The 22,246-nt window shown below is 48.8% G+C and overlaps 1 protein-coding gene across 1 annotated transcript; it reads left to right on the top strand.

The window, feature by feature from the left end:
• Window positions 1-961: 961 nt before the first annotated feature.
• Window positions 962-21,426, top strand: FAM83D (family with sequence similarity 83 member D; the record flags this gene model as incomplete). The annotated part of the gene is made up of 4 exons (XM_084246455.1): window positions 962-1,438; window positions 14,060-14,227; window positions 17,578-17,702; window positions 20,439-21,426. 4 exons carry the CDS (start codon window positions 962-964, stop codon window positions 21,424-21,426), a joined length of 1,758 nt encoding a protein of 585 aa, XP_084102581.1.
• Window positions 21,427-22,246: the final 820 nt, after the last annotated feature.

The raw sequence follows: 22,246 nt of genomic DNA, 5'->3' as shown, positions 1-22,246 counted from the left end.
GGAAGGGCTGGCGTTTGCTGGGCCTCTACTGAGCAGAGGTGCGGACAGCAGGCCCAGCAGATGTGCTGGGCAGGTGTCTACGATCTCTCTGACTGTTGTTTTCCCGCGCACTAGGAGGGGACCTCCAAGATAAGCAGAGGGGAGAAGGTAGCGCGAATGAGGGAATCATAGGGGAGGGGGCAACCCAAGGGCCCACTCAAGGTCAGGGGTTTAGAGCACAACCAGTCGGCTCGGTTGCATTTTCTCTTCTCCAGTCCTGCACTCCGGACGGACGCACGCGGGGGGCAAGCGGAAAGTGGGTGGGGAGCGGCGTGTTCAGCCAGGGCTGGGTTCTGTCTTGCAAAAACAGATGAATGAGAGACCAAAACACGACCTGCGGGTGTAATCAAAGGATTGGCTACTATGACGACGGGCAATTTCGAACGAACGAATGAGTGACTGACTGCAGGTGACATGGCTGCCCTCCCGCAAGCTGAGAGCGCAGGACCGGCGCGTTCGGGGCCCGGAGCGAGCGCGGGCAGGGCCGACAGGCGGCGAACGCGGCTGCGGGGGCCGGACTCTGGGGCTCCGAGGCCCGTCGCCCTGGCCGCACGGTCACTCCGGCCGGGCACCCGCTTCCAGCCGACGTGCGGGGCTCGGCCGTCCGGAGGGCAGGGGCGGGCACGGCCCCGTCGCACCCGGCGCGGTGTCACCAAGTTTAAGCTCCGCGAAGAACCCGCAGGCAGAGGGCGGGTTCCGCACCGCCCAAGGTTCCGGTTGTCAAGTGGGGCGGGGCAGGGCGGCGCGGCAGCCAATAGCGCTCTAGGGGCGTGGCCCAAGCGGCGTGCGCAGCGTCCTGCGCGGCCGTTAGGCGAAGGCAGCCAATGGGAGAGCCGGGGCGCGGGCCGGTTAGATTCAAAGGTGCTTATAAAGCGGCTCGCACGCCCGCGCCGGCCAGACCCGGCCGCTCGCGATCGCCGCCATGGCGCTGCTGCCCGAGGGCCTGGACGAGCTGCCCGCCGCCTGCCTGTCGCCGTGCGGGCCGCCCAACCCGGCCGAGCTGTACAGCGAGGCGCGGCGCCTGGCGCTCGAGGAGCTGGTGGCCGGCGGCCCCGACGCCTTCGCGGCCTTCCTGCGGCGCGAGCGCCTGGGCCGCTTCCTGAACCCCCGCGAGGTGCGCGCCATCCTGCGGGCGGCCGAGCGGCCGGGCGACGAGGGCGCGGCCGCGGGGCCCGAGGACTCGTTCGGCTCCGCGCACGACTGCTCGTCCGGCACCTACTTCCCGGAGCAGTCGGACCTGGAGCCCCCGCTGCTGGAGCTCGGCTGGCCCGCCTTCTACCAGGGCGCCTACCGCGGCGCCACGCGCGTCGAGGCGCACTTCCAGCCCCGCGGCGCGGGCGCCGGCGGCCCCTACGGCTGCAAGGACGCGCTGCGCCAGCAGCTCCGCTCGGCGCGAGAGGTGAGGGCGCCCCGCCCGCGGGGGCCTCCGCGGGGTCAGACCCGGCCGCGCGGCCCTGGGGTCCCCGCCGCGCCCCGGTCTGCGGGCCTCCCCGCACCCCCCTCCGTCCCTGGCCCCCCGAGTGGGAGGAGGCGCCGTGTTCGAGGGTGCGCGCTGGGCCCGAGCTCAGCTCTTCACATCCCGCACCCTCCCTAGGAGTGGGGACCCGTGGTCCTGCTCGTTCCCGATGCCAGTTAACCAGACTGCCAGTGGTCCTGGCCGCCAGCCACTCACGCGACCCCACACTCAGGGGCTTCTTGGAGAAGAAACGTGTCGCGCAGGGAAGAGCTCCTGAGACAGCCGTGGGGCGTGCTCGCCATCTCCACGTGTGGATGTTGTAGCAGATGCAGGAGTGGCAAAGTGAGAGGCGTGTGGCTTCTGTGCTCTGCCACAGACTGGAGAATGTGCTCCTTTGGTGAATGGGTGGAGGAGGGGGGGGTCTGCTTTTCTATAGGCTGGAGGTCACTCACATTTTAACAGGGGCCCCCCTGAGATGCAGATAGCCCTGCTTTAGGTGACTTCTCCATTCACAGTGGGTTCTGGTGTTGTCTGACTTAGTGTGGCAGAGTATTGGGTGCGTTGGGCCTCCTGGCGTGTTTCCTTGCCAGCCAGGATGAGACTGCAGCAGGGTGTTGGTGTCTGAGGATCAGGGAGGAAAAGTGCGCGCATAGTGGGTAGGGCAGGTGGGGTGTGGCAACAGACACCTGCACCAGGAGCCGTGGTTGCTGCAACCTTGCTTGCTGACTCCCAGTGCCCAGTTTGCTGGCTGTCTGCTGGTATCAGGGACATGGCAGGTAAATGCCATGGTCAGATGGTACTGTGCCATGGTAAGACTTGGTTGGGCTGGTACCTGAGTTTGTCTGACTATAGGTAACAATATCTGCATCATGTCTAGTTGAAAGGCCAAGTCCAGGAGCAAGTCCAGGTATGCATTCCCAAAACTCACCTCCAGGAGGTGAACTTGGGCGCTTGGAAAACTAATGAACTGGTCTCTTGGGAAGGAGGAATTGCTCTACTGTCTTGCCCAGCTTCAGTTTTTAGTGGTAGTGAAGGGACACGAGCGCTAAGCCTGGAAGGAGAACTGTCAGCTCATGTACCTGCCTTCCAAGGGGCTCTTATTTGCCGTGTGGCGTTCTGTAATACTGACTTTCCAGGGCAGAACCTCCTGCCCTGTCCTGTTCTCCAGTCCAGCTACACACTCAGTTCTTTCAGATTCTGTATTTGGGACCTGGACTATTTTAGATTTATTTTTATTTCTCCATACAAGAACTGGGGTGAAGGCCAGAGATGTGGTGTGTGAGAGGATTTACCAGAAACAGAGTGGGGAGCAGAACAGGTGGATCTGCTGAAATACACTGCTGAGGGGAGCAGCAGGTGAGACAGGAGAGGTCTGCTGCACCATGTGGGTCAGCTCCCTGTTCGGGGATTCAGACAGCAGTGGCTTATAGCTTGATAGTACTGAGACTTTAGCCCCTGTGCCACCAGGGAGGCCCAACCTGGGCTATTTTAAAGAGAAAGGTGGTACCTTTAAATCATGAGTATTTTCAGGGCCTCCCTGGTGGCGCAGCAGGTTGAGCGAAGAGCTGTGACGCTGTCCACATCCTCCGCAGCGCGGGTTCAATCCGCGCTGGCAGGCAAGATACCCACATGGCGCAGCAGACCTCTCCTGTCTTGTCCGCTGCTCCCCTCAGCAGTGTATTTCGTCAGTCTGCCTGTTCTGTTCCCTGCTCTGTCTCTGGTGAATTCTCTCACCTTCCCGCACATCTGGCCTGTACCCCGGTTCTTGCATGCATAAATAAATAAATCTTTAAAAAAAAATCATGAGTATTTTCAGTATCTCTGCCAGATACCAAATTACTTGCTTATTAAATGCCTAGTTTGTATCAGACAAGGTGCCAGGGACTGGGGCTACAGGTAAAGGGCATAACCCTTGCCTGCTTTTGAGGGTTGTCTGCTGGTGGGATGCTGTTGGCAGTGGGCGAGAGACTGAGGAAAGGAATCCTTTGGAGTGGTGGTGACTTGGAGCTAGATCCTAGAAGGTGGGTAGGTGGGGCTTGCCATGTTAGCAGAAAGGGCCCAGCCCCGAAGTATGAAAGCACCTGGTAGGTTTGGAGGCACAACTCAGCAGAGACTGTGAGTGAGGGTCTTATAGAAGAGGAAGCTGGAAGAGATTTGGGCAGACTCTGGAGGGCTTTGCACACTACTTGAATAAGCAGTGGGGAGGCACGAAAGGCTTCGAGGGAGGAGAGGAGCACAATCAGACTGGTGTTCCTGAGCAGTCAGGCTGTTGGGATCAGAGGGGCGAGACTGGTGACCTGGGATGATCATGAGGAGGAGGCCTCAGGTATCTATGGAGAAGAGAAGAGAAGAGGCGGTGCTGGGCAGAGGGGACAGGGAAGAGATTTAGGTAGAATTGGCAAGACTGAATTGTAGGCAAGGCCAGGGAGTAGAAGGTCTAGGAAGAGCTAAGGAGCAGACAGTTTTTGCTTGAGTGGGTGGAGATGCTGCCACATTAGAGTACAGGAGGGAGAATAAGACTGAGGGTGGGTTGTGGAGATGAGTTAGACTTGAGACATGCTAAACTTGGGGTCTCAGAGGCCATCTCTTATATTTAAATAACATAATAATTTTTCTCTGCCAGGCACCATTCTCAGTAATCCCAAGATAGCTGTAATTACGATCTCTGTGCTGCAGGTGATGGAATTGGCACCTAGAGAAATTAAGTTGCCCCCGGTCACACAGCTAGGGAGTGACAGGGCCAGGACTCAGACGGGCACAACTTCTTGTAAACAGTCAGCCCGCATCTCCACCTATGCGTGGGCCCACACGCGCCTAAGGAGCCTGTCTGTGCTCAGGTGGGCCGGACTCGTAGAGCAGGAGCCTGTCTGTGCTCAGGTGGGCCGGACTCCTAGAGCAGGCTCCTCTGGTGCTGCCAGGTACTGGGAAGAGGAGGCTTTGTGTACACAGCAGAGTCTGTTACTCTGTCCATCCTATGAAGTCTAGTACCTGTGACAGTGAGGACTGGACAGTACAGATCTCAGGCCAGTTCAGGTTGAGCTGAGAAGCTGGTCTGTGTCTGTGTCTTTGATGGCATGATGGGGCATTTTCAGTGGGACAGTTTCTATGCCAAGCCCTCTAGGTGGGTTCTCTCATTTTACCTTCCTCGCCCTGGGAGGAGGCCACAGTTAAGAGAGCAGGCACACAGAGTTTAACTTGCCCGTGATCCCACCGTTCTGTGGGACAGAGCTGGGCTCCAGCCCAAGGTTGCCTGGCTGTTGAGACCCTGCTCTTAGTGTCCCCGTGGCCGCCCTGAGGGAGGAAGGCGTGGCACTCTGGTAGCTTCCTGCAAGCACAAGGTTTAATGGTTCCTTAAGATCTGGACTTTTCATTTCCATGCACGTATCCTGTAAACAGGAAAATGGCAGTGATGGCACTAGACCTCCCCTTTTAGGAAGAAGACTGCTGTGGAGGGGAGGCCTGAGGTGGCAGTAGGAAATTTTCCTGACACCAGGGGACCAGAGGCCACTGAGGTTTAGGTCTTGTGACTTGGACTGCATTTTCCCCTCCCTGGGACAGGTGTAGCCGGAGAGATACTTATGGTACCCGGACCAGAGGGAGTACTGAAATCTTTTGGTGGGTGTTTATTAGTTCCTAACTCAGAATCCCATGTGAAGGGGTGCAGGTAGATGACTGCAGAGGTGGCACCAGGCTGTGCTGGAGCAGGGTCGGGCTGGGTGTCTGCCACATGCAGCTTTATGTGCCCTGACTGAGGAGGTCTGAGCCCAACATGCATCTTTATCGGGGTGCGGGCCCAAGAAGCCAAAGTTACTTAGTAACTGGTAGTGTCTTCTCCTGGCGTTGCAGCCTGAATGGATAGTTCTGGGGCTTGTTTCATCCAGGAGCTCTCTGACTCCCAGGATCCTTGCTTTTGAGCCACTTAGGCTTGCAGCGCTCCCAACAGATGCTCAGTAGATACTGTGAACACTTGTTCTGTGCCCCTTTGATTATGCACCTATGTGATTTGGAGAGCAGTGTGAAAGGAAGGAAAATAACAAAATAGTTCAGTTTATTCTACCTGGCTTTCTACTCAGCCAGTAATTGTCCCAGAGTAGGTCTGTCTAGGAGTTGAGAATCTGCCTGTGCCTTGTTGGCTCTGAAGTTTCTGTGTACCCTTCAAGGTGTGGGCTTTCTGCCACACTGAGTGTTTAAAAAACACACTTTATGTACTGAATGCAAGCAGACTGCTGACCTGGTGCTCAGTTGAGCTTTATCAAAGCTGGAGGGAATACTGACTGCTTCGGATTTTGGGTAGCTGCGATGTTTGCTTCCTAAAGGCATTTATTTCTAGGTTGATTTTTGAATTATACAGGCTTTTTGTGTACACACCTATTCTAGAAACTACTCCTATACCACCGTGTACGTTGATGAGTCATTCGGTTCTTTGTCTTGGTTGCCATGTGAATCAGTGTTTGGCTGGGCTGTGGCACAGGCAGATGGAAGTGGAGACTTTGCCTGGAGTGTGGCGTGCCCTCAGTTGGCGATGCGCTTCTGTTTTGGCTGTCAGGGTGATTCTCGTTGCTCTCACCAGTTGCCTATTCCACATGTGCTTTTGTTCCAAAGAGACGTTCTATGACCTCGCCCTGGGCATCCTTCTGATAACCGGAGCGTTAGTAGAAGTTATCATTGTGTTGATGAAGAAGCTGCTAAGGAATCTGTCAGAGGCCCCTGGTGTGCATGTGGATGGATCTGAATGGAGGCCCAACTGGGCTTGCTCAACTCTCCTCTGAGTTGCAATAGAACCTATGCAGTGTGGTCAGTTCCTGTTCCAGATGCCCATATCCACCCAGGGCAGGTTTCTCAACCTCACTTCTACTGATATTTTAGGCTTGATCATTCCTAGTCCTGGGGGGCTGTGCACTGTGGAATACTGAGCAGCATCCCTGGCCTCCACCCACTAGAAGCCAACAGTGATTCCTCTCCCCAACCCCCCCGTAGATATTCAGACTGGTCTGGGGAGGACTGGTGAGTGAGCCCACCCTTCTGCCAGGGGAGAACCCACAGCTCTGAATGGAAGCAGGACTCACTCTGCTTCTGTCATGAAGTTGCTGTTCGCCAAATGGGGCTATTTAAATGTGCAAGAATTAGCATGAAATACATTTAAAATTTCAGTTCCTCTATCACACTAGCCATATTCAAGTGTTCAGCCACCACTGTGGCTAGTGGCTACCATATTGGACAGTGGAGACTCAGAACCTTCCCATTACCTGGATGGTTCTGTGTATAGCACTCGCCTAGTGCAGTGTGCACCTGGGCTTCCGTTCCTCTGCAGAGGACGTGAATGTGCACACATGGAGTGCATAACAAACACACTTGTTTATATCAAGTTAGTAACAAGTATGATTATACACAGACATCTACACTTATTTATATTTAAAAAATGAAAGAGTAAGCCAAAAAGTAATTGAAATTACTATCTTAATGGAGAGGGAAAAGGAGGGAAGCGACACAAGATCGGAATGAGGTGTCACTGAACACCTAGATTGTGGATTGGGTTTTGGAGACTGGCAAGCATTTTACATAATTATAAAGTAGAAATAGCTCGAAATGATAAGTCTTTCCCCCTCAAAACAATTCTTGATGTTTTCCCTCCTTTCTAAAAGCTCAGTCTATTTCATGCTGCACAGTAGAGGGAACGCAGCTATGTATGTCCGCCTTGGGATGGGGCACCTTGCTGCCAGCTGACTAAGGCTCCACCGGCACATTGCTATTTGCCTTGTTAATTTTTTTTTAAAGATTTATTTATTTATTTATACAAGCACAGTACAGTCAGAGGTGCGGTAGGGTGAGAGAATTCACCACAGCGGAGAGTAGAACAGGCAGACTGACGAAGTACACTGCTGAGGGGAGCAGCAGGCGGCAGGAGAGATCTGTGCACCATGGTGGCCGGGGATCAAACCGGTGCTGCAGAGGCTGTGGGCGACCCAGCGCTCAACCACTGCACCACCGGGGAGGCCCTACCTTGTTAATTTTTATAATAAAGTTTATGAAATCTAGAGAAAATAACATACCAAGCAAATTTAGATTTTGTTGTGGAAATTTACATTCTTTGTGTTTTTTAAACCCTGAAAATGGGGCCTCCCCGGTGGCACAGCGGTTGAGCGCTGGGTTGCGAAGCTGCCCGCGGCCTCTGCAGCGCTGGTTCGATCCCCGGCTGCTCCCCGGCCACCAGAGGAGGGTCCCACATGGCGCGCAGACCTCTCCTGCCGCCCGCTGCTCCCCTCAGCAGTGTGCTTCGGTCCTTCTGTCTGCTCTGCTCCCTGCTCTGGTGAATTCTCTCACCCTCCCGCGCTTCTGACTATACCCAGTGCTTGTATAAATAAATAAAAATACATTAAAAAAAAATAAACCCTGAAAATGATATCAAGATAAAGATTTTGAAAGAAATTCCAAGGAGGTAATATGGGGAGAAAATATACCTTTTGTGTTTTTTTTTTTTTTTTTTTTTTTAGCAAGAGGGTTTCCAAAACAAGCAGCTTGAGTGGGAGAAGTGAAGGGAATCAAGTACGGGGTCATGTGATCAGTGCCAGGAGGGGAGCACACAGGGCTGCTGACCTATGGACAAGCTGACATGGCTTTGCATGTGCGTGGGCCTTTGGTGGAATTCCAAATGTGTTGTCCACGTGTCCTGGCTTTGTAACTCTGGGTGGGGAGAGGGAAACTGAGGTGCAGTGGGGAGGGGTGATTGACACGAGCTTCCTGCTTCACACACAGGAAGGGCTGGAATGAGAACAGGAATGGCTGATTCTCAGTGGCCCCTGGAGGCTGCTCATGTGCTGGTCAGAGCCCAGACCAGCCCCTGGAGCTGCCTGAGTCAGACTTTGAGAGCGTGTGGCCTCTTGTTTAAGAATACCCAGCTCCGGTAGAATGACCTGACCAGGCACACTGGCAGAACTGGGACTAAGCCTGTGCATCGCTGCCAGATGAGGGCTCTGTGTATGCTGGGAGCTGTCGGGTGTACACCTGGATTCTGTCATGGACTGAACCCCCAAATGCTATAAGATAAGCAATAGTATTTGTGTGTTACAGAAGCCAGTAGAACTGAAGTAACTTGCTAGAGATAGAGGCACATGGTACTTGAACGTGAAGGAGCCAGGCCCCTTTCCAGGTCTAATTCTATAGCCTTTTCACTTGACATCTTACTTCTCAAGTCTTCCTGATTTAGGAAATTCTGAATTAGTCAGTAGTTCCACCGATGGAGAGAAGGGGAGCGATATCCTAGGGTGTTTTGATTCCTTAACCTTTGTTCTATCACCTCATGTACTTTAGCGAATACCTACTACTGATTTTTTCAGGATTTATTCCAAGCTCTCACTCATTTGAAGACTGAACAGTAGACTTGTTTGGAGTAATATTTAGTCTAACACCTTTGCATGTAGTTCTGGAGTCACAAGACCTGGGTTGAAATTCCAGCTCCTGCATTTGCTTGAGTGTGTCTCTTTGAACAAATTCAGTAACTTTGTAAAACTTTAGGCTTCTGATCTGTAAATCAGAGATAGCAATTAATATGTTTTGAAATCAGTAGGTACCGCATTCCAGTACAAGAAAGCAAGGAAACGATTCTAGTTCTACATGAAAAAGTAACATGAGCAGGGTTTGTGCCCTCCCCTAGAACCATACCCGGTGAGTGTCACTCTGCTAATACCTGGATCACGGGGTTCCTTGGCGTAAATCATCAAGGGATGTTGGAGTGACTGGGGGGTAAGGTTTGGAGTTTTGTCACCTGTGATGATGACATGGAACTTGAAACAGGTGTGGCTGTTCCAGATGTGACTAGAGAAGTGCAGCCACTGATTTGCACTGAAGTGACCATGGGTGTTGACCTTGCAAAAGTCTTCAAAAGTCACCATTGCATAGCCTCTTGGCCTTAAGAGAATGGGCAGGCTCTGTGCAGCCTGGGCTGGGAGAGGGCTGTGCCCATAGGGACCATGTGGACATTTGGTCGGTGTGGATGCCCACCTTTCAATGAGTCTGTCCATCCCATCTTATGCCCTGAGAGTGGGAGCAATTTTTGGTTACTAGGTTGCTGTTCCAGTCCAGGTGTACTTCTAGGGCCCAGCAGCCTGCAGCATGTTCACCAATACACATAGCAGATGGCTGCGGCCTTGGCAAGCAGACACACGACTGACTAGTGGAGGAGGCCGGATCGTTGCTCAGCTAAGCGGGGACACGTCAATCTCAGAGCTTTGAGAAGCTGCTGGCCTGGCTCACCTCTGCAGGCTTGGTTGTGTGGAAGCCTGCTGGGAAAGGAAGCCCTGCTGCTTGCTGCTTCCACTATTTGGGCTGCTCCTCCTTAGGAAGTTTCTTGGCGAGTCTTGCTCTACAACAATCTAAAAAGATAAACTGATGCAATTTGCAGCAACATGGATGGAACTGGCAGGGATCATGCTCAGTGAAATAAGCCAGAAAGAAAAAGAAAAATACCGGATGGTCTCACTCATAGCAGGAATTTAGAAAAACCTAAATAAGGGACCAGGAAAAAGACTAATAATAATTAAGGAAAAATCAAAATCAATAAGCAACTCTAAGCCAGAGACACACTATGGGAAGGGGGGAGGATAGGAGGGATTACGGTCAAAATAAGGGGGGGTGGGAATTGTATGGGGACTATAGCCAAGATGAAAAAGCATACATTGTGCAAAAATGAAAAATGATGTAAAAATATATAAAATAAAATATAAAAAAATAAAATAAAATAATGGAAGGGAATAAAAAAAAGAAGGGAGGGGATGTTGGGTACCAGGGGAGTGTGAGAAAACACATACATTGGCTCTCTATGTACCCTGTGGGTGTTAGGAGGCCTGTGTTCTAATCAAAATTATTTTCAACACACACAGAAAGGTTGATGCTTTAAAATCAAACCATGGGGGCCTCCCTGGTGGCGCAAGGGCTTAAGCAACGCACTATGAAGCAATCCGCAGCCTCTGCAGTGCGAGTTTGATCCCTGGCCAGGGAGCTGACCCACATGGCACAGCGGACCTCTTCTATCTTGCCCGCTGCTCCCCTCAGCAGTGTATTTCAGTAGATCTGCCTGTTCTGCTCCCCACTCTGTCTCTGGTAAATCCTCTCACCCCCCGCATCTCTGGACTGTACCCCAGTTCTTGTATGCATAAATAAATAAATCTTAAAAAAAAAAAAAAAACAAAAACCATGAAACTAAAAGCAAATTAAATGCTGACTAGTTAGTGAAGGTGTTGCTTATACAGTTGTTTCGTTAATGGTGAATCAAAATTCAGCATGGAATGTGCCTTATTCTCTGGACCCTGCTCCTAGGGTCTCCCTCCAGCTGCCCTCAGCCCTCTCTAACCCAGCCCACTGGGTTGCTTAGTCTCTGTTCCGGTGGCAGTCTGGATACTCGTCCATCACCCTATCACACTGTGTTAACCCTGGCTCATCTCCTGTCTCCTCATCAGACTGGTTTCTTGAGGTCAGGTTTGGCTCTCAGTGCCTGGCTCACAGGGACTCGCTGAATGTCCGAAAGAACAGTGGGAAGTGAGAGCGGTAAGCAGGGATCTGACCTTTGTTATCTCCCCTCAGCTCCACTCTCACACTTATCCTGTGCATCAGGACCCTTTGGGAAGATTTTACTGTGACCTCAAAATCATTTTTGAAGCCTCTGTCTCTCATGCTTGTTTTCCTGTTTGTGTGGAACTAAATCTCCCTCAACCCTTCCCACCCCCATCTTGGCGCTTCCATCCTCGCATAGCCACTGCCAGCGCTTAGCTCTCCCATGAGCCCCTGTCCCCCCCAGCGCTCTTGTTGCTTTCTGCCTGGCCGTCATGGAAACCTCTGTCACTGGCTTTTCTTCTTCTTTTGGTCTTTAGTTCTAAACATTTGCTGAACCTAAAAAAAAAAATCTGATTGCCTGCTGTGATGCAGGCACTTAGGCATGTGGCCCTGTGTTGGAGGAGGTGGAGCCAGATCGCCAAAGGACTACTCCCTCTGCCAGCACTAGTTTCTTCTGTCTTGTTGGATTTATCACTTTGAACTAATTACTCCACTGAAACCTCCTTTCCCCCACGGCCTGTGTAATATTGATTCCTTGGTTGGCATTCACGGCCTTTGATGACCTTGCTCATTCATTTGTCTGTCTCCCAGTCATGTCCTATCATTCCTTTTCACACATACTCACGTTCCAGCCGAACTGGTACATACCCCATCATTTCCTACCTCTAGACTGTCATTATGTGGCTTCCTATCTGCATGCCCTCCCCTTCACTGCTCTCTGTCCAAATCTCGTCCTTATTTGTGATTCAGCTCAAGTCCATCTCCAGTAGTCCTTCGCTCCTCCTCTTTGATAAACATTCGAGTGCCTGTTGTGCTTTACTCCCACCCCCCTCCCCTCCAGTTTAATTGCCTCTTTTTCAATATGTATTATTTTGCTTCCCTGCAGCCCTTGTCCTGTCATTGTGGGTAAGTTGGTTCTGCGTCATATTCTTTAGAGCCCTCTTTCTGCCTATACAGGGATCAGCTCACAGTTGACTCCAAGGAGGGGCTGGCTGCATAATTGTACTCCTCCTACATGCTTGAGCTAAGCCCTTTCCATGCTTTGTCTCATTTAATCTTCACAACAGCCCTTTGACGCGTGCTGTTATTCATATTGTTCAAAGGAAGGAACTCAGAGAGATTAAGCCCTTTGCCCAGAGTTTCATAGCCAGTAAGCTACAGAGCTGAGCTCTGTGTTCGGGCCTTCTGCCTTTTAACCTCCATGCCCATTTAACCCCCTGAATGAATGGGATTGATGAAACTTAAAATAGGGCATGTAAAAATACACCAGATATAAACTTGTGAGGATGCCATCAATTCAGAACCAATACTTGTTATTTTTTAAATCACCGTGGATTACAACTGTACTGTTTGCCAAAGCTGTGAGCTCTCAGTCACATCTGGGGCTCCAGCAACACTGGGAAGGGGAGAGGCAGCCAGAGAGAGAAGGTTTTCCGAGACTCTCTCCCAGCCAAGATCTCCTGGGAGCTGGTGTCTCAAGTTCTGTCATCCTGGTAGGGGAGACGTGGGGTATTGGAGAAAGACGGCAAAATTGCCCCTTTGTCTTTGCTTTTCTTTTTTAACCTCAAAATACCTAAGGGGTAATGACTCAGGTGCTGTCCTGAGTCCTTTGGGGCCACAGAGATGGACCAGTCCTGATTGGAGGACTTTGCCATAAACAAATTACCTTCACCTTCAGAAGAAGAGACCCAAGAGTTTTCACTGTTGAAGGTGGGAGAAGGGAGCAATGCTTCCAGCTCCTGACTGTGAAAGCGCTCCAAAACCTGCCTCTGGGGAGCAGTTTCCTTGGCTACCACCTCTTCCCCCTCGTGCTGACTTGTTTGCAGGAGCTTGTTCCTAAGCATGGATGTTTTAACACCACTGCAGCCCTGCCAGGTTAGCTGAGGGCCATGGTTTTCTGCCTACAAAGGGTGTGATTAGTGTCTCTGGCTGGAGCTGACAATGTCTCCCTGTGTTAAACTGTCTGGACAACTTGAACCCTGGACTGAATCAATGAGCAGATACTTTTAAGAGGCCTTTGTGCCTGCAGTTCCTGTAGCTTAGCCATTTAGTTCTCACTACAAACCTATTTTGCAGCTAAGGAAATGGGCATTCCAAACAAATGTAATTCGCCCAAGGATATGTGGCAGCGGCAGCTCTTTTTTGTAGTCTAATGCTGAGTGTGGAAAATGGATTAGGAGGTGCAGTGGAGCCTTGGTGTCGGGGAGCAGCAAGGACTTAGTGTGTGTCTCCATGTTCCTGTCGCAGATTTGCACGATAGGCAGATACAGAATTATGGGGACCATCTTTGAGAGAGGAGAAGCTGGTGCCATGGAAGCCATTTGGTTGGATCTGGACTAGTGGGAGGAGGCCACCATCACGCAGATGTGGTGTGCAGCATTAGGCAGAAGATGCAGGAATCTGCTCATGTGGTTGCTTGGTTTCAAGCCATGAGTTGGTGGTCAAGGGGTGGGTCTTTATCAAGCATAATAAAAAACAGATTATGATCTGAATCAGACAGTAATCAAAACCATAGACTTGGAGAATGTTATACCCAGAAGGAACCTTAGAGAGAATCTAAGGTTCGATTTACTTCTTTTACAGATACAGAAAACTAAAGGCTGGTGGGCTGGCAGCATGCCTTGGGCACAGTGTGTTAGCCCCAGAACCTAGACAGATTGCTGGTGTGAGCTGAGTCTGTAAGATGCAGTTTTAGAGAAAGGAAAAGTAGAATGGGCAGACTAATAGGAGGACAGGCCACTGGATTCGTTTATATTTTAGAGAACTTGGTCAGTGTGAAGGAGAGTGGCCTGTAGGCAGTTGGGAGAGTTAGCTGGGCCAAGTCAAGATCTTCAGGGTGAGATGGCCTGAGCTTTTTTGGCAATGGAGGAGTCCATAGTGAGGGGAAAGCCCATACTTCAGAAGGAGAAGGAAGGAAGCTATTATAGGCTGGTACTTCTTTTCCATTTCTGAGGTGGGGTTCAGCTTTTTGGTGCTGTTCTTGTGAGCTGACTTGTTCTTCCGTCTGCTTGCCTGTAGGTGATCGCCGTGGTGATGGATATTTTCACAGACATCGACATCTTCCGAGACCTGCAGGAAATATGTCGGAAACAGGGAGTTGCTGTATACATCCTTCTGGACCAGGCCCTGCTCTCTCAGTTTTTGGATATGTGCATGGATCTGAAAGTGAATCCTGAACAGGAAAAGGTGTGTGTTATATATACTGTTTCTAGTTGGGGCAACCAACAGATACTGTGAGTGACGGGCTGGGGCTGGTGGGTGGCAGTGTCCCCTTCTAGTGGCAATGACTGCCCGTTATGGAAGCCAGCTCTGTCCTTGGCACTGCCCTAGGCTGTGAGCAGGTGTTTCGTGACTTGATTCTCACAACAGCTCTATCAGGTGCGTGGCGTTTTACCTTTGTTTTAGATCATGCAGTCATGCCACAGAGAGCCCAGTGTCTCCAAGTAGAAAGTAGGAGGACGGGGCACTGGCCGCCTGCCTTTGTCCCCAGTGATCCTACTCATGGTCACATGCTGCCTCCCATTTCTTACTCTTAGAAAATTAGACTTTTTATGTCCTTTACTCTTAGCCTGAAAGTAATCAGAGATTAAATCTTTAAATGTAAGGTTATACAACTTAGGTTGCTTGTTCTTTTTAGAGGAAAGAGGCAAGAAAAAAAATTCATCTTTGTGATACTCTTTATTTTTAAAAGCTATTTAACCTGTGTACTTCAGACCTTAATTCATGAACTTGCTTATTGCCTATGTGAGCACCTCCTGTGAGCCACACGCTGTTCCTGGTGCTGGAAAGAAAGCAGTAAGCATAAGATACAGAGAATTTGGTTCCCTAGGTTATTACACAGGAGACATAAACTTACCTTCTTGTTATTATCCAGCAATTAGGTTCACAAATTTTTAGTGATTTACCTTTGCCCAGAATTACTGTTGTTTGTTTTCCCTGGTGAGAAAACTTAGGATTGGTTTTTTTTGGGTACAACTACCTTGTCACTTGTGCCACAAGGCAAACTCATGATGGAGGTAGGAATTGGAACTTGGAGACAGAATGAAACAAGCCGGCCATGTGACCCACCGGCCAATTAAAAAGTGAGCTCAGGGGAGGGGAAGCATGTCATCAGCTAGCCAGACGTTCAGTCTGCAGCTGCTCTTGTAGAGTCGGGTGAGGAAAAATCAGTGTGAGAGTTTAGTTTCAAAGTACTCTTTCTGTAATTCAAGGCTGTATGTTCGTAGCAGGAAAATCAGAATAGTTCTGGCAGAAACTTTGAGCAAATGATTGCCTCTGATTCATCTACTCTGTAGAAATCTGGAAGTATTTACCGACTCAGTGAACCACACTTCTGCCTTCACAGGCATCCAGATCCTCTAGGAGGGCTTGACAGGGGGTCTGTAACTCTGGCCTCAGCTGTTTTCATACTGTCACAATGTCTTCCTCGGGAAGCACAACACCTTCTCTGACTCTGCTACTCAGTGTCTGTCTGTGCTGGCAGGTCTGGGCCCTCCCGGAGTGGGGGCTGCCTTCTCCTCCCAAGGCGCCTGCTCCTTGGCTGGTTGAGGATCTTGGATGTCCTGTCTGTAGGAACTTGTTCACACATTTGTACGCAGGCCTGGAAAAGTGCTTTGGCCACAACCACAGAGGTGTGTCCAATATTCAGATAAGTGCCAAGGGCAAAGATACACAAAATCATGTCTGAATCTGCCTATAGTGCTGTTTTTTATGCTTGTTATTATCTGCTGATCCTTTGAAACTTGGCTGAGGCAGGAATCACCACTTCTCCAGCCAGGTCCATGTGTACCTCCATGGAAGCTCCTTGTTTGTTTTTTAAATTAATTTTCATTTTGAAATAATTAAAAATTTGCAAATACATTTCAAAAACAATATAAGGAATTCCTGAATATTTTTTGTACAAATTCTCTAAATATCAACATCTAGCGAAATTCAGTACAATTTTCAAAATCAAGAAATAACTTGATACAATACTATCATGTAACCACAGGGTTACAAATTTCACTAATAGCTCCAAAAATGCCCCTTTCCACATTCTGGATCGAGTTCAGGACTATACCTTGTGTTAGCTGCCTTCTCTCCTCATCTGGAACTGTTGCTCTGTCTGTCTTTGTCTTGTAGGGTCTTGATCTTTTTGAAGAAGATTAGACAGCTTCCTGTAGAATTTGGGTTTGTCTGGTGTTTGCCCTATGGTTAAATTCAGATTATGTATCTTGGGAAGAATACCACAGCAGTGATGTTACGTCTGCCATCGTTTTTTGTTTTTGTCTGTTGTTTTTATTCTGAAATAATGCTAGAAGTTCTTTACTGAAGTTGCAAAGAGAGTACCAAGGTTTCCAGGCAGCTTTCACCCGTTTCCTTCCAGTGATCATATCTTCACATCAAAACCTGGGAATCGATTTTGAAACAACATGTGTCTCTGCCATTTGAGCATGTATGAACCTGTGCATCCTTCTCCATATACAGAACTTTTCCACAAAGATCTCCCTCCTGCTTCATGTCTACTTCCTTCTAGGCCCTTCCCCCAACCTTTAACCCCTGGTAACCACTGATTCATTCCCCACCACTATAATATTATCATTCAGGAATCATAGAATATATGATCTTGTGAGATTGGCTTTTTTTTACTTAGCATGATGCTCTCGATCCATACAAATTGTGTGTATCAGTAGTTTGTTCTTTTTAATTTATGAATAAAGTTGCTAAGACTATTCATGTACATGTTTTTGTATAGGTTTTTACTTCTTTGAATGATATGTCTTGCTGTTGATTTTCAATCATTTGGGACTTTTCTCTCTCTCCTAGTCCAGGCAAACCAGGGGTGTGCTTTATGTCTCTATTGTCTATAGTGATACATGACTTAGAACATAGTAGGGGCTTTCTTTGTAGAATGAGAGAACTTAACAAAAATCTTAAGCAGTTAATTTAAATGAGTAATGTATTACCATTGCATCATTTTTTGTAAATATATACTTGTAGGAGAGGTGATGTTGCTGATTAAAACACATAGTGCATGAATGTGTCTGCCTTAGTAGACCTGTGCTAGAGAGGGCTTGCCCTAGTCCCATTCTCTGCCCATTATGGTTAGTAAGTGAAAATAACTATTGGTCATAAGTGAAGCTATTAACAAGACAGGAGAAATATCAGCTTATCTTTTTTAAATGTTAAAATGTTACTTATTATTAGCATGTTTTATTTGATGATTTTATTGCCCACATTTTATTTCAAATTGTTTCTCAGATTTTGTGGTTTAGTATTCCCCCCAAAGTGAGTCTTCTTTTACAGCACATATATACATGAACTAAGGGTCTAAAAAATAAATATAAGAAAAGGGCAAATGAGAAGATGGACCGCACATGAAGCTTCATTACATGAGTCCTGAGAATCACCTGTCTGCTGAGCTAAGCCTGTGGCAACTGGGTGGTGACTGTGAGCCTCTCCTTGACCAATAAGTTTGTCTGGTTGGGAATTGTAAACTAAGCCCTCTATATCATTTGCTTGATGAAGTGTTCATTTTTTTTTTCTCCTATCAACAGCTGATGACAGTTCGAACTATTACAGGAAATATTTACTACGCAAGGTCAGGAACTAAAATTGTTGGGAAAGTTCATGAAAAGTTCACCCTGATTGATGGCATTCGGGTCGCTACAGGCTCCTACAGGTATGTTTCTAACCTGTTCCAGGCCTGCCTTGGCGCCCCCGCTGCTTCCCACAACCCCCCTCCAACCCCCCTTCCCCCCCCCCCCCGCCCCTGCCCTGCATCCTTGAAGATCCTCACTTGAAGGTAAAGAGCGGTTGCAGAGCTGAAGCTGGGACCTTCCACTTAGATCCTCCACCTTCTCCAGCCTTGTAATTTAGTACTTTGGTCTAGAAAATACTGATGAATGTTTCTGGCTCCACCTTTGAAATCTCATTTTGGCAAAACGTCTTAAGGTAGAGTGCAGGGAAGCTGAATAGAGGGTGGAGATAATGAGTGGTTAACACTAATCTCTAGAGGTTAAAATGTGCCATTTTTACTTCTGTCACTCCTACAGCAGCATGTCTGCCACCTTGGCATTAGATTATCCGATGGTATGCATGAGGTGTGTCTCTGGAGTTTAAAAAAGAAAAATTCATTTTTGAAGAAATGCATCCCTGAATAATAATTATGTGTCAGCCCTGAGTAAAGTCAGACATGCAAAGGTTTGTGGAAGATGAGGAGGTCACACCAAAAAACTTGACTCCTTTCTTTTCAACACATTGCGTAGAACACACTTAGCAGTCTTCCTTAAAGCTTCCTTTCGTACAAAGTTGGTAAGAAACAAAAAACTAGAACCAATGTTGGGTTTATCTATATTAACTAAACTTAGCTCCAAATGGTTTTGATTATTGTAAATATGAAGTACAAAACCCACCCTTTACCTGTGCATGTGCTGCCATCGAGGAGGAGGATGGTGATGAAGATGAGGGCTTCCATTTGTTGAGGGCATTTAATAATCCTGACATTGATGGGTGTTTTGTTTATATGACCTCGTTGAGGGTTTCCACAAGAATCTTCCTTCTCAGACTTTGAAGTCAGTTCTCAGGGTGCAATTTGCTTGAGCTGGAATTCTTGGATGCGAGTGACAGTTGATACTATTTTTATTGACTTCTGATTTGAAAGCACCTACTCTTGATAAAAATTTTATCAACTGGGGTGATTGCAAATGTAGAAAGCTAAGTCAGACCGCTTTATGAGGAATGGGTTCTAGTGACTCGTAAGTTGGCAGTGCAGAAAGGTGCATTTGGTTTCCAGCCCACCTTGATCTAGAGGCCAGACATGGACCAGAGCAGGGTCTCCTGCTTCTGCTTCTCCTTGATCTGTATTGTCATCTGCACTTTATTCGAAGGCAAAGATCCGGACTCACATGGGCTTCATGGCTAGCTGTCAAAGAGAGAGGCTTCCTTTCTTTTGGCGCAGGCACCAGACCTTGAAGAAGTATTTGGCCCTGGAGGGTCACATGCCCACTCTGGATAGATGCCCATATCCAAGAGGATAGGATACTCTGGCCAGGCTGGGCCACATGTCCACCTCTGTTGTGACTGGAGAAGACTCAAAAATGAAAAACTTGACTGGATGAGTGGGGTGCTATTACCAGAGGAGGGGGATGGGTGCAGCAGGAGCACATGCCTCTCTCTAGTCAGCTCGACAGGTGCTTGGGCAACAGCAGCATCATAGAGTGGCCATGTGGGCACCTATGTGAGGATGATAGCACTGGAGGGGGTAGTGGCAGTTCTTAAAGACTGGTGTCATCTAGGGTCTATCTCTAGCCAGCTTCCCACTGTGATACTATTAGCCCACTTCTCACTGGCCTAAATTTATTAATTTTTTTATTAGTTTTTTAAAAGATTTATTTATACAAGCACTGGGTACAGTCAGAAATGTGGGAGGGTGAGAGAATTCACCAGAGCGGGGAACAGAACAGGCAGACTGACGAAACACTGCTGAGGGGAGCAGCGGGTGGCAAGAGAGGTCTGCGCACCGTGTGGGACCCTCACCCGGTGGCTGGGGATCGAACCCACGCTGTAGAGGCTGCAGGCAGCTAGGCAACCCAGCGCTCAACCGCTGCGCCACCAGGGGAGGCCCTGGCCTAAATTTAAAAAGCCTTTTCTTATTTTTGAAAACCCTGAGGCTGAAAATATGTAGGTTTTAGTGTATTGATTAAGCAACATTTTTACCTTTCTGTTGACATATTCATGTTATATACAGCATTAAGAGTAGTTGAATTCAGGGCCTCCCCGGTGGCGCAGTGGCTGAGCGCTGTGTTGCGAAGCTGCCCGCAGCCTCTACAGTGCCAGTTCGATCCCCGGCCACCAGGCGAGGGTCCTACATGGCGCACAGACCTCTCCTGCCGCCCGCTGCTCCCCTCAGCAGTGTACTTCGGTCCTTCTGCTTGTTCTGCTCCCCGCTCTGGCTCTGGTGAATTCTCTCACCCTCCCGCGCTTCTGACTGTACCCAGTGCTTGTATAAATAAATAAATAAATAAATAAATAAATAAATCTTTTAAAAAAAAAAAAAAGAATAGTTGAATTCAGGGCCTTCCTGGTGGCACAGGGGTTAAAGTCTCAGCACTACGAAGCTATCACCAGCTACCCCGGCATCAGTTTGATCCCTGGTCAGGGAGCTGACCCACATGGTACAGCAGACCTCTCCTATCTCGCCTGCTGCTCCCCTCAGCAGTGTATTTCATGAGATCCGCTTGTTCTGCTCCCCACTCTGTCTCTCGTGAACCCTCTTACCCCCCGATACCTCTGGCCTATACCCAGTTCTTGTATGCATAAATAAACAAAATAAATCTTTTTAAAAAAAGGAGTAGTTGAATTCACATTAAGGGGTAGCTATATTGTCACCAGCTTCTGTTTGTTTTTATTCCTTAAGCTTCACATGGACGGATGGCAAACTGAATAGCAGTAACTTGGTCATTCTGTCTGGCCAAGTGGTTGAACATTTTGACCTGGAGTTCCGCATCCTATATGCACAGTCAAAGCCCATTAGCTCCAAACTCCTTTCCAACTTCAGGATCAGCGGCAAGTTTGATCATCTAGTTGACTGGAAACCACTGTCCAAGGAGCTCACGTTGGGCAACCTGCTGCGGCTGCGGCTGGCCAGGCTCTCCAGCACTCCCAAGAAGGCGGAACTGGAGTGCCAGGCGCATGCTGAGGGCAGGGCAGATGCCCGGCGCCATGACTCCGAGTCTTCCACCATTAGTGAGGAAGACTATATCAGCAGCCACAAGGAAGAACCAGCGAGCGGAAAGGTGACCGATGCTGCCACCCAAACAGACACCGGAGAGGAAACGCCAGTGGTGAGCCTGAGTGACACAGGGACACAAACCAGCACCACCACTGCCTGTGCTGGGACCCAAACCATAGTCACCACCAGGGTGGCGAGCTCCCAGACTGTGGTTCAGTCCATTTCGGCCACCACCCAGACCAACGTGGACGAGAATGTTCTCTCTTCTCAGGAAACCCAATCTAAAGAAGGGTCCCCAGTATCAAGGATGTCTGTGTCGAGATCTTCCAGCTTGAAATCTTCCTCTTCTCTGTCTTCCCAAGGTTCTGTAGCAAGCTCCATCAGCTCCCAGACCTCCTTCAGAACCACTGATTTCATCACTCCTGGGCACCCCAAGTACTGGAGCACCCCCCACCTGGATCTGTGCTTGAGAGACTCATTCAGAAACCTGAATAAAGAACGGCAGTTTCACCTTGCTGGCATCAGATCCCGGCTCAACCACATGCTGTCCATGCTGTCCAGGAGAACATTCTTTACTGAAAACTACCTCAGTTTTAATTCTGGAAATGTTACCAGAGGGTCAGTTAATCTGCTGACTATTAGAGATATCCCGCTGTATCCCTCCTACCAGTGACTGCTCCACCTCCAGCCTCCTGTTTCCATCTGGGCTGCTGCAGGTATCGCCAGAACATCTGCTTTACAGACTGTCTCTCATCCCCAGGGACCTTTCTTTCACCTGACATGTAATCATCTTGATTCTCTTTGAACTCTGTAACTTGCACATTATTTTGTATGTTTTAATTTTATTTTTGTCATGTATAAACCAGGTATTGGTTTCATGTTTTAAACACTATGGATAGTTTCTTAGCATGGTTGTAATAGTGGTATCACTTAAAGAGAATGCTTAGGTGTTCTCAGAGTAATTCAGGTGAGAGATAAAATATGTTTTGCATTTTTTTTTGATTTGTGTACTCTTCTGTTTTAGCAGTTTGAATCACTAGTATTTTTGTGATCAAAATCCTGTTTAGAGGGGCCTCCCTGGTGGCACAAGGGATTAAGACACAACACTATGAAGCTGTCTGCAGCCACTACAGCACAAGTTTGATCCCTGGCCAGGGAGGTGACCCACAGGGCGCAGCAGAGCTCTCCTGACTCACCCGCTGCTCCCCTCAGCGGTGTATTTCACTTGTTCTGCTCTTCACTTTCTCTTGTGAATCCTCTCACCCCCTGCATCTCTGGCCTGCACCCCATTTCTTGTATGCATAAATAAATAAATCTTTAAAAAAAATCCTATTTAGAGATAAAGAAAGTGAGCAAATGAACAAACAAACTCTTAGATTCTGACCACTGGAGTCTTGGTTTCCAGAAGGGAAGCCATTGAGTAAAATGGGTGAAAGGTGTCAACTGTATGGTGGTGGATGGAAACTAGACTTTTTGTGGGGTCGTGATGCCAT

Source organism: Talpa europaea (genome assembly GCF_964194135.1).
Source record: "Talpa europaea genome assembly, chromosome: 11".
NCBI lineage: Eukaryota > Metazoa > Chordata > Mammalia > Eulipotyphla > Talpidae > Talpa > Talpa europaea.
This window is presented reverse-complemented; position numbering and strand designations above follow the sequence as displayed.